Consider the following 13,658-nt stretch of genomic DNA (forward strand, 5'->3'; position numbering starts at 1 on the left):
GACTCTTGCAACCCCATGGACTGTAGGATCCTCTGTCCATGTGATTTCCCAGGCAAGAATACTGGGGTGGGTTACCATTTCCTTCTCCAGGGGATCTTACCAACTCAGGGATCAAACACTGGTTTCCTGCAGAGTTTTTTGCAGGCTGATTCTTTATCAACTGAGCTACCAGGAAAGCCCTAAAAAGCTTTATATTAGTAATAAATTACTCATGACATACTTCACAATGGATCCAAAGGTATGTATAACAATAACTCACTTGAGAATCACAGCACAACCCTAAAATTCCTCAAGATGAAGAAATAATGTGCTAAAACAATTTAGAAAATCTCTTAAATGTCAAGACACTGCTAGACCTAATGCTAATTTTGACTCCATCTCTCAGATTCAGTCAACTAATGTCTTAGAAAAAAAATAAGTCCATTCATGAATGAATCTCACCAAATTAATTTTATTTCTATAAATTCCTAAACATTCACAGCTGTATTTAACTAGGCTTGCATTTTACTTCATTTAAATGAGTTCTTCCTACACTTCTAAGTTACTTCACCATTCGAAAACACTGTAAATGAACTCTTGTAATTATGTACCCAGTAGAATTTTAGTTCAGCAGGCAATGCTACTTCTCTGGTTGACTGGCTATACTTTAAAACCTGGTTAATGGTCCTATTTTGCTCTTGTCACTAATAACATCCTGTGATAGTCTAATTTCTATAAAAATTTATTTTAACAATATCTGTACATACAATTCTAACTTTTTAACTTTAAATTTCACTTTGATCTTTTAATAAATTTAATTTGAAAGAATTAGTTAAGTATATAGTTTTAAATTTCACATGCTTTCCTTATTTCAATTTATTCAATATTAGCTATTTATTTTAAAAAAAGGGAAATTCAGGTAGCAAAGTTCACATCAACACAGTTTAAAACACAGAATAACAGGGATTAAAAAATGTCGCTCAAGAGTCTTAAATTTCAAGAGAGATTCAAACTGAAAAGGGTAAATATTTGCACTTATGAGTAAATTGATTTGAACTTAAAGTAAATCTTACACTTCACATACAAGTCGAATTTTCCTGTTTGTCCTAAGAATGGATTATCTCCGATCTTAAAGGAAATATTGCATACAATATTTTCTCATGGAGCAATGTTAGACTTCTGATTAACTTCAAGAATTTCATTGAACTTTAAAAATATGGAAGTTTCACACTGGCTGAAGATGTCATAGCGGGCCACCAGGTACCACTCTCAGGTCCTAATATGATGTTTATGTTACACAGTCTCCTCACGATTCCTAAATTACAAACACATTTGGTTAGAAAAGCGTTCTTACCACATCTGATACTTTAGTAGTTCTTTCTGTTCTTGACAAGAAAGCAGCATATCGGTTAGTCAAGTTGGGTAGTTCATCACAAATTTCAGGAACCTGTGAAGGCCAGAAATAAAAAACATGTTGAAATAAGAGGTATATATCGCTTATTTTTCTCAATACAAGGGGCACGATAAATAACTCTGCAATAAGCATATAGAACAAAATTCTGTAAAGCAATTATCCTTCAATTAAAAAGTAAATAAATTTAAATTTAGAAAATAATTTTTAAAAAAATATGGCTATCATTAAATACAGACATTTATTTTTTAAACATTTTAAATGGAATATAGTAAAAGATTTTAACAATGAAACATTCAAATGGGAAAAGGGTTGATTATATGAACTCGGAAAGTAATATGGCTCTGCATACATTATTTAAACATATTTAGGGGCAAATTACAGCCTGCTAATTATGAATCAGGATAAGAACTGGTTCTGAATTTAACATTAGAGTATGGCTAAGAAAGTGGAAGTGTTAGCTGCTCAGTCATGTCTGACCCTTTGCAACCCCATGGACTGTAGCCCACCAGACTCCTCTGTCCGTGGAATTCTCTAGGCAAGAATACTGGAGTGGTCAGGAAGATCCCCCGGAGAAGGGAATGGCAACCCACTTCAATATTCTTGCCTGGAGAATCCCACGGACAGAGGAGCTTGGTGGGCTATACAGTCCATGGGGTCACAAAGAGTTGGACATGACTGAGCAACTAACTCTTTGACTGTATTACCTACACTGTAAAGTTAAATTCAGAACCAGTTCTTGTCCTGATTCGTAACTAGCAGGTTGTAATATCAATAGTATATAAGATATTTGGTCAATTATATAGTATTATTTGTTACTACCTGATTATTAATACATGAACTAGAAATATATTAACTATTTAAATTGATTATGTGGCAATCCTGGATTAATAAATTTTCTAGTAAAATGAGCCACACTTTCTTAAATATAATTCCTTATATGCATTGAAGATGCAAATTAATAGGCTAGAGGAAGGTGATTATCTAAAATTTTAATTAGCAATTAATTAATGCTCATATTATACTCCTAATTTATTACACAATTCAGTCATTCGTATTCATCTAATAATTTAAAGCATATAACCAACAGTAACATTTTTTTTATATACAAAAAGGATGAGGATTTATTTTCCTGTTTTTTATACACTTCACTATTTTTATTTCAGAATTTTATATTTGCATTTAACACTTCAGAATTTAACACCTAGTACAATAGTTAGATATTTCTGTCTCTGCTCATTTTTTCAGGAACATTGATCTACTAAAAAATCCACCTCTCACTGTATCTTTGGAACTATATGCTTCACTATGCTGAAGCTGGTGCTTCTCTAGTCTTTCCTTCATGTTTTATTCCTGCATAGTCACTCAGAAATAAATAGGTAGTTTCTGTCACTTTCAAAAACAGAAAAATCACACTTTACATCTTGTAGAGATGTGAAACCCTTCAAACAGCATCTGAGCCAGCATTATTTCATGTGATTTTTAAATTTATTGAAACTGAAAAACAATCCACTTTCATAATAATGTATTATTATCATGTATGTGGTATTAGAAATTATGAAATAAGCTCAAAAGCATTTTGCAATTTTTACTGTTTAAAGTAGAAATTAACAAGCTCAAAAAATGTATAACTCATTGGATGACTTTGGCTTTAGAGGGAATGTAGTTTGCAGAACACTACAATTTTGTATTTTTACCAAATTAATCCATATAAAATATAACAAAACAGAACTGAATTTTTATTTGTTCTAAATATGATGTATTTGTTATAAACCCTGATAAAATATATATTTTTAAGTCTTCACAGGGCTGTGAAGAGTTGCCAGCACAGACAAGAGGGGTTAAGATTCTGAAGAGGACAGAATCTCTGAAAGGTTATCTATCAATCTGTAGGTGCTTTTTTTCTCCTGGGATAATTGCTAATAACAGGACAGAAAGAATCTGGGTTTAGATCTGGCAGAGGGCTACTATTAAGGAGCTGGAAAATAAGTTTATTATGGTCTTGTTGGGCCACATGACAAAACTGGATTTGAAGTGCCTCAAAACACATGATTTGTTTTCCCCTTAAGATGTTAGCAAGGGGATTAGAAGCAGGATAATGCTAAAAATCTAAGCTAAAACTCTGAAACGAGGAGTTATTAAATATTAGAATTCAGAACATGGGGGTGGGAGTGGTCAAACACATCCGGCTCACAGTTGAAATCCCCAGAGGACCATACTTTATACAATGAACACAGGAGGTAAACTAAGCCCTGGAAAAACTGTAACACAAACCATGATTAGATTAAGGTGATCTCTTCATCTGTTTTGCAGAGAAAAATACAAAATCTTTCTATTAGAAGATAATACCACTTAAAGTCCCTATATTATACACTAAGTATTTAACATTCAATTTTCAACTATGTGTGTTCCATACTTTCTGTGTTGAAAATCATTTGCTCCTATTGATAGGAGAATCCAATCTTGTTCAGTAATTCAGGGGCTCTGCTATGCCTATATCATCTACCCTACCCCACAGGATTCTGGGAGCACAGAATCTTAGCCATTGGACCGCCAGGGAAGTCCCCATTTTCATTTTCTTTATCAATTTTTACAATAAATTGTTCTTCTCTTTAAGCTTCCTAGATCATATTTCTGTGCTCACTGTTGTATTCATTTATTCAATTATTACTTCCTGAGTGTGTACTATAGGACAGACATAGTTCCAAAGTTCTGTACATGCCCTTTTATGACTGACAACTATGTTCAAACTTCCCCAATGTTTAACTACTGTTTATATACTATGTACAGAATATCCACATATCTACTCTTTCCATATTTTCAACCTGAATTTTTAGCTACTTTAACTTTCCCATATATACATTCTTTTAAGCTTTCTCAACTTCAGTGATGAGAAAAATGAATAATTATATATACATGCTTTAAGATATCTTTTTAAATCTGAACTCTGAATGAAGAAAGAGAAAAATATCATATAACATCACTCATATGTAAAATCTAGAAAAATGGTACAGGTGAACTTATTCTCAAAGAAGAAATGCAGACACAGACTTAGAAAACAAACTATGGACACCAAGGGAAGAGGGGAGAGGCGATGAGTTGGGAGGTTAGAGTCAACATTTATACGCTGTTGTTGTTGTCTAGTCACTAAGTCACATTCGACTCTTCTACAAGCCCACCAGGCTCTTCTGTCTATGGGATTTTCCAGGCACAAATACTGGAGTAGGTTGCCATTTCCTTCTCCAGGGGATCTTCCTAACACAGGGATCAAACCCCTGTCTCCTGCATTGGCACTAGCAGGTGGATTCTTCACCTGTGTGTATGTGTGTGTATATACACATACAAAATATATATAAAAGATGAAACTAACGGAGAAAAAAAAAACTTGAGAAAATTTTTCTAACTAGTAATAAATGAGTAGAATTAATCATTTAATCTAGCAAGAAGTATGGACCATTGGTAAAGCAATTCTTCAATAAAGACTATTACGTTTCTTTATACCAAAAAGGGAAACTGTTAGTTGCTCAGCTGTGTCTGACTCTTTGTGACCCCATGGAGTGTAGCATACCAGGCTCCTCTGTCCATGGAATTCTCCAGGCAAGAATACTGGAGTGTACTGCCATTTCCTTCTCCAGCAGATCTTGCCACCCAGGATTCAAACCAGGGCCTCCCACGTTGCAGGCAGATTTTTTACCATCTGAGCCACCAGGAAGCCCTGACACCAATGACAGAAAGCTAAACAATGAAAATGTTTAAAAGGCAGTACTTTAATAGCATTTAAAAAAACATCTAAAACTGAGGAATAAATATAATAAAAATGTGTAAGACATCTACACAAAAATTTTATAAAACTGCAGAGAGAATTTAAAGATGACCTATTTAAAAAAAGTCTAGGACTTCCCTTCAATACCATAGTATCCAAGTGTATACCCCGACCAGTAATGCTGGAGAAGCTGAAGTTGAACAGTTCTATGAAGACCTTCAAGATCTTCTATAATTAACACCCAAAAAAGATGTCCTCTTAGTGATAGGGGACTGGAATGCAAAAGTAGGAAGTCTAGAAATACCTGGAGTAACAGGCAAATTTGGCCTTGGAGTACAGAATGAAGCAGGGCAAAGGCTAATAGAGTTTTGCCAAGAGAACGCACTAGTCACAGCAAACACCCTCTTCCAAGAACACAAGAGAAGACTCTAACATGGACATTACTAGATGGTCAATACCAAAATGAGATTGATTATATTCTTTGCAGTCAAAGATGGAGAAGCTCCATACAGTCAGGAAAAACAAGACTGGGAGCTGACTGTGGCTCAAATCATGAACTCCATGCTTATTGCCAAATTCAGACTAATATTGAAGAAAGTAGGGAAAACCACTAGACCATTCAGGTATGACATAAATCAAATGCCTTTATACAGTGGAAGTGAGAAATAGATTCAAGGGATTAGATCTGATAGACAGAATGCCTGAAGAACTATGGACAGAGGTTCCTGACATTGTACAGGAGATGGGGATCAAGACCATCCCCAAGGAAAAGAAATGCAAAAAAGTAAAATGGCTGTCTGAGGAGGCCTTACAAATAGCTGTGAAAAGAGAAGCAAAAAGCAATGGAGAAAAGGAAAGATATTCCCATTTGAATGCAGAGTTCCAAAGAATAGCCAGGAGAGATAAGAAAGCCTTCCTCAGTGATCAGTGCAAAGAAGTAGAGGAAAACAATAGAATAAGAAAGACTAGAGATCTCTTCAAGAAAATTAGAGATACCGAGGGAATATTTCATGCAAAGATGAGCTCAATAAAGGACAGAAATGGTATGGACCTAACAGAAGCAGACGATATTAAGAAGACGTGGCAAGAACACACAGAAGAACTATACAAAAAAGATCTTCACAACCCAGATAATCACGATGGTTTGATAACTCACCTAGAGCCAGACATCCTGGAATATGAAGCCAAGTGGGGCTTACAAAGCATCACTACAAACAAAGCTAGTGGAGGTGATGGAATTCCAGTTGAGCTATTTCAAATCCTAAAAGATGACGCTGTGAACACACGGTACTCAATATGCCAGCAAATATGGAAAATTCAGCAGTGGCCACAGGACTGGAAAAGTTCAGTTTTCATTCCAATCCCAAAGAAAGACAATGTCAAAGAATGATCAAACTACCGCACAATGGTACTCATCCCACATGCTAGCAAAGTATTGCTCAAAATTCTCCAAGCCAGGCTTCAACTGTACATGAACCGTGAACTTCCAGATGTTCAAGCTGGATTTAGAAAAGGCAGAGGAACCAGAGATCAAATTTCCAAGACCCGCTGGATCATCAAAAAAGCAAGAGAGTTCCAGAAAAGCATCTACTTCTGCTTTATTGACTATGTCAAAGCCTTTGACTGTGTGGATCACAATAAACTGTGGAAAATTCTGAAAGAGATGGGAATACCAGACCACCTGACCTGCCTCTTGAGAAATCTGTACGCAGGTCAAGAAGTAACAGTTAGAACTGGACATGGAACAACAGACTGGTTCCAAATAGGAAAAGGAGTACATCAAGGCTATATATCATCACCCTGCTTATTTAACTTATATACAGAATATATCATGCGAAATTTTGAGCTGGATGAAGCACAAGCTGGAATCAAGATTGCCGAAAGAAATGTCAATAACCTCCAATATGCAGATGACACTACCCTTATGACAAAGTGAAGAAGAACTAAAGAGCCTCTTGTTGAAAGTGAAAGAGGAGATAGAAGAAGTTGGCTTAAAACCCAAGATTCAGAAAACTAAGATCGTGGCATCGGGTCCCATCACTTCATGGCAAATAAATGGGGAAACAGTGGAAACAGTGGCAGACTTTATTTTTGGGGGCTCCAAAATCACTGCAGATGGTGACTGCAGCCACGAAATTAAAAGACATTTACTCCTTGGAAGAAAAGGTATGACCAACGTAGACAGCATATTAAAAAGCAGAGACATTACTTTGCTAAAAAGGTCCATCTAGTCAAGGCTATGGTTTTTCCAGTAGTCATGTATGGATGTGAGAGTTGGCCTATAAAGAAAGCTGAAGTGCTTTCAGCTGAGTGCTGAAGAACTGATGCTTTTGAACTGTAGTGTTGGAGAAGACTCTTGAGAGTTTCTTGGACTGAAAAGAGATCCAATCAGTCCATCCTAAAGGAAATCAGTCCTGAGTGTTCATTAGAAGGACTGATGCTGAAGCTGAAACTCCAATACTTTGGCCACCTGATGTGAAGAACTGACTCATTGGAAAAGACCTTGCTGCTGGGAAAGACTGAAGGTGGGAGGAGAAGGGGATGACAGAGGATGAGATGGTTGGATGGCATCACCAACTCAATGGACATGAGTTTGAGTATACTCCGGGAGTTGGTGATGGACAGGGAGGCCTGGTGTGCTGCAGTCTATGGGGTTGCAAAGAGTCAGACATGACTGAGCGACTGAACCGAACTGAAGTGAGGACTTCACTGCAGGTACAGTGGATAAGAATTCACCTGCCAGTGCAGTGGGCATGGGTTCGATATCTGGTCCGGGAAAATTCCAAATGCCAAAAGTATATGAGATCTTCAAAGAGGTAAATAATAAGACTTCTTTTTAACCATACCACATGGCTTGTGAGATCACAATTTCCCTACCAGGGACTGAACTTGCACCTGCACACTTTCAGCTGTGAAAGCATGGTGACCTAACCACCAGGGAATTCCCAAATAAGATCTATTTTTTAAAAAGAAATTATAAGCATAGCTTGAACCAAATTAATTTTTGTTTTCAATGCCGTAATTGACCACACGTAAATAATTTTAACAATAACAGTATGGCTTATAATAATGAGGTACATATACCACAGGTAATTTTGAAAACTCTAAATTCTTTGCATGAGATATAAATAATATAATTTTGGTATTCACATATTACCTTATAATCAGCAGGCCCAGGAGTAGTAAAAACTTCTTTCTGAACCAGGAATAGAGTCCGAGGAACAGAAGAACCAAATGCACTTTTCTTTGGTTTCTTCCAGGAGGTATGGCTAAAGTTGTCGATGAATGTATTGTTTTGAATATTATAAAACCCTGGACCTAGAATTATGAAGAATATAATATATAATAATAAGCAACCTTTTAATTCTTTTAAACTTAGTAACTTTACTATTTATTTTATTGTATTGCATTTATTGAATGAGTCTTTAAATTCTGTAGTGCTTTAAAGTTTTCAAAAGTTTCACACACCTGATTTCTCACACACCCTTTTACTCATCCCTGCCTCTGTATTCCTGCCCTCTGCCCTCTCCTCACTGGGAAAAACTAGTTTGTTCTCTTTATCTGTGAGTCTGCTTCTTTTTTGTTTTATTCAGTTTATGTATTTAGTTTGTTGTATTTTTCAGGTTTCACATATAAATGATATCATACTGTACTTTTCTTCTCTGACATTTCATTTAGCATAATATCCTCAAAGTCGATCTATATTGCTGCAAATGGCAAAAGTTCACTCTTCTTATGGCTGAGCAGTATTCTGTTGTTTATATACGTCTTTCTTATAAACTGAGTAACTTTAGGCAATTTTTTTAGAAAGACTTCTCATATACTGCTGACAGGAATGCAAAGTGCTTTGCTACTTTGAAAAACAATTTGTCAACTTCTTACAAAGTTAAACTTATACTTACCATATGACCCAGAAATTCTACTTCTAATTATTTCTCCAAGAGAAGTGAAAACAAACCAAATGTCCATCAGCTGGTGAGCAGATAAACAAAATGTGCTACACCCAAACAATGGAATACTACTCAATAATAAAAACAAAAATAAATGCAGCAACATGAATGAACTCAAAAACATCATGCCAAGTGAACGATGATACACAAAATTCTAATAATGTATGATTCCATTTATATAAAATTTTAGAAATGGTTACCAATTCTTTGCTGTCCATGTCATTGAGAGATAAAGTTTCATGTCCTTCTGTTCAATATGGGCTACCCTGGGTCATTTGACTGACTAATAGAATGTAGCAGAAATGACGTCCTGGGATTTTCTGACGACGGTCAGTCATAAGAAGTCTTGCAGCATCCTACCAGGTCTCACGGAGCCCTGAGCTCCTATGTCAAAAGATCAACTACCCTGGGGCAGCAATGCTGGAGCTATGCACTCTCTCTGAATGACAGTCTCATCTGAACTCTGCCTTCTAGAAACCCCACAAACTAATGAGATATGATAGAAAAAATATTTTAAGACACTAAGTTTGTCATGCAGCAACAGACAACCTATATGTTAGTGTGTGTGTGCTCCGTTACTTGTTTCCAACTCTCTGTGACCCCATGGACTGTAGCCCACCAGGCTCCTCTGTCCGCGGGATTCTCCAGGCAAGAAGACTGGAGTTGGTCGCCAGGCCTTCCTCCAGGGGATCTTCCCAACCCAGGGATCAAACCCACGTCTCCTGCACTGAAGGTGAATTCTTTACCCACTGAGCCCCCTGGGAAGCTCTATGGTTATTTTTGTGTATACTCTTAGATATATAAAGATAATCCACTGTAATCTAGTACATTTCTATATATATAAATATATAACATATTATATATAATAATGATATATAAATGTATATAATTATATATAACATATATATTATATATATATATATATATATATATACACATATATATAAAAGAATACCCACTGAGAATAGTAGAACATATGATTGGACATCCCCCAAAATAAAATTCTAACAAAACTGAATATCATAAGTTACATTACTGGCAGTGACCACATAGTTAATATGTGATATATGTTCATCTACCAAGAGAAAATTAGGAACTTTATTGAAAAAAGGAAAGCAACAGAAAATTACAGCTAAGATATGGGATAAGTTAAATTAAAATCTTACTAAAATTACACATTATTTTTATCTGAGTTCAGTGTATAGTCAATGCTTAAAAAAAAAATATTGACTTAAATTAACAACACAACCCACAGAACAAAAAAAAACTGTACTTTCTAGTGCATCCATCTTGTTAACAATATTAAGTTACATAAAGTTAGAGTGGATGCATATGAATTAATTTCCAACCTGGCATTTTCTCTGTCTGAGAGTCTTGTGTGAATCGAGCAGCACTTTGACCAAATGAGGTATTTTTCAATCCCAATGCTTTCTTCAAGGGCTTGAAAGCAGTTCGAGATTCATTGTATGTGCCAGGAGCTGGAGTGATTGATTTCACAGGGACAAACCTCTAGTGAAGAACAGGAAAATATGCCAGTGAGAAAGTAATGGTACATTTTGATATTTCATGACTTAAAAGCTGCCTTTTTAGTAATATAACATCTGGAGCTTAATTTATTTCTTAATGGAGTGAAGAAAATGTAGATGAATTAAGATCTTGCACCTATCAAGACATAAAATATATACTTTTAGTAAAATCATATGTATATTAATACAGTAATGCATTATATACTTTGCTAAGCCAGAAAGACTTTTCAAAGGAAATCATCTCATTATGAGTTTCAGATGATACTGTATGTACAATCTCCACATTTAAGACAGTCTGAAAGTTAAGATAATAAATAAAGTCTATATGATCAAATACAGTTTCTTCTATGTAATAAAACTGTACAAATTGACAAAGTTCCTGAATATGTATATTCAATTAACACAACAATATTAGCTACCTTAAAAAATCTTATAGATTCCAGTGGTACATAAATCACTTTAACTTATAATGTTAAATTTTTTATATTATAAACTTATATAATAAGCTTACTTAGTATATTCATTTACAGGGAAGCCTGGTGTGCTGCAGTCCATGGGGTCGCAAAGAGTCGGGCACAGCTCAGCAACTGAACTGACTGATTAAATGAATCTGTACGTAAACTATGAAATCTTATGAAATATAGCATTGTATAATTTATTTTTTAACTTTATTTAGAATTAATTTAAAATTTGGAATATTCAAAGTTATAAATAAAAATAATACAGAAAATACCTGTGCCATGTTTATCCAGATTCACCTACTGTTAATATGCCATTCACTTTTTTCATTTGTCCACTTTATTTCTGCTTTTGTGTTTGTATGTCTACTACTCCCTCTCTCTGTCTCTCCACACACACACACACACAGAAGTATTTAATGGAAAGTTACGTATGTTGTGTTATGGCCCTTTCTCCCTAAATCCTTTGTGTGCATTTACTAAAAATAGGGATATTTTCTTACATGTATTTTCTTAAATGTAGCAATGATATAAGACTTTTATTTAATCTACCATTCATATTCCAAATCTGTCAGTTGATCTAATTATACCTCTAATACAATTTTCCTGTCCAATACATCATCTAGTCTAGGCTCAGATGTTGCTTTTAGCTTCCTTTCATGTAGAAACATTTCCAAAGCCTTCCTAAATACTATCTTATTATTTAAATGCTGAGTACAATATTTTTAAATGGTAACATTCAACCCTGGCTGCATTTCTTGACGAGTTTAAAAAAAAAAAAAAAATTGATGCCTGCCTGGGCCCTATTCTGGACCAGCTCCATCAATTTCTGGGAGACAGAAAAGAAAGCAATTGGATTTGTATTAAAATTTCCCAAAATATTCTAACTTGCAGCAAAAGTTGAGAAGCATTATTATGAAGAAAATCTTATGTTTTAAACATTACTAGTTGAAGACATAAGAAAATTCAATGCATTTAGATAAAATACCAGACAACTCCTTAAGTCGATGACTTTTTAAAATAAGTATCCCAGAAACATGATATGTCTTTATTCCTAAAAAACAAAAATTGTCTTCTAAGTCCACCTAGCTAATCACATTATTGCTTTTTCAATCATAGTCATTAATAAATCTTTCTATATTCAACTAAACACTAACACTACCCTAGCAGGCAGTCCTGTTGGTTTTAACTCTTCCACATCTTTCACTTCAGAATCCCTTAAGCAAAACTGACCATATTCCTTTTCATTTCTGAAAAATATATTTAAAACATTATAATTGATGCCAAGTGATGTCACATTAGGACTATACATTAGATGAACAGAACAGCATAAAAACTGAAAGTTCTAGTTGCAAAAATGTGATTTTTAAAAATCAAGGGCACACACAGTATCTCACTCCCCTACATCCATTCTGTGTTGTACCTTAAGTACCATCAAGCTGCTCAAGGCAGAAACCTAGTATTCATTCTTGATTCTTCTTAGTCCCTTACCACAACATTAACTCATTAAAAAGTCATGTTAATTATGTCTCCAAAATATACCTGCAATCTACCTGTCTCCAAGGAGGTGTCTCTTAAGTACAATGAAACCAAAGTAATCACATGCAGTCATCTAAAGGTTAATAACCTTCCCTAGTTAAGTAAGATAATCAGAGTTTTACACAGTACAACTGGAGAAATATCACAACTACTTGATCCAGACAGTGCCACATTATAAAGGTTTGTTATTATTATAATGTTCTTGCCTAAGAAATAGCTTAGACACCTTCAATTCAAGTCCCCTAATATAGACCTTGGAGAATATGATTACTGTGAAATAGACTTTTGCATCACTAACGCCCCAATGGCAGGTTTAGATATGACTTATGACCAGGCTCCATAAAGCCTTCAGAACCTTCTCCAAAAGACTGACATATTCTCATAGATTACATGTTAACACTTCAAATATTCATTGTTGTTGTTGTTCACTCACTCAGTGATGTCTGTCTCTTAGAATCCCATAGACTGCAGCATGCCAGGCTTCCCTGTCCTTCACTATCTTTGGAGTTTGCTAAAACTCATGACCATTAAGTCAGTGATGCCATCCAACCATCTCACCTTCTCTTGCCCCCTTCTCCTCCTGCCTTCAATCTTTCCCAGCATCAGGGTCTTTTCAAATGAGTCAGCTCTTCACATCAGGTGGCCAAAGTGTTGGAGCTTCAGCTTGAGCATCAGTCCTTCTAATGAATATTCAGGACTGATCTCCTTTAGGATGGACTGGTTGGATCTCCTTGCAGTCCAAGGGACTCTCAAGAGTCTTCTCTAGCACCACAGTTCAAAAGCATCAATTCTTCGGTGCTCAGATTTCTTTATAGTCCAACTCTCACATCCATATATGACCACTGGAAAAACCATAGCCTTGACTAGATGGGCCTTTGCTGGCAAAGTAATGTCTCTGCTTTTTAATATGCTATGTTGGTCATACCTTTTCTTTTAAGGAGTGTCTTCTGATTTCATGGGTGCAGTCACTATCTGCAGTGATTTTGGAGCCCCCAAAAATAGTCTGTCACTGTTTCCACCGTTTCCCCATTT

The 13,658-nt window shown here is 35.4% G+C and overlaps 1 protein-coding gene across 1 annotated transcript in view; it reads right to left on the bottom strand.

The window, feature by feature from the left end:
• Nucleotides 1-13,658, bottom strand: part of STPG2 (sperm tail PG-rich repeat containing 2) — a 328,307-nt gene that overhangs the window by 182,157 nt on the left and 132,492 nt on the right. The window contains exons 8-10 of the mRNA XM_043438460.1: nt 10,453-10,612; nt 8,311-8,471; nt 1,334-1,426 (exon numbers count right to left, since the gene is read on the bottom strand). Coding sequence (XP_043294395.1) covers nt 1,334-1,426; nt 8,311-8,471; nt 10,453-10,612 — 414 coding nt within the window. The remainder of the gene's footprint in view (nt 1-1,333; nt 1,427-8,310; nt 8,472-10,452; nt 10,613-13,658) is intronic.

Source organism: Cervus canadensis, chromosome 19 (genome assembly GCF_019320065.1).
Source record: "Cervus canadensis isolate Bull #8, Minnesota chromosome 19, ASM1932006v1, whole genome shotgun sequence".
Taxonomy (NCBI): Eukaryota; Metazoa; Chordata; class Mammalia; order Artiodactyla; family Cervidae; genus Cervus; species Cervus canadensis.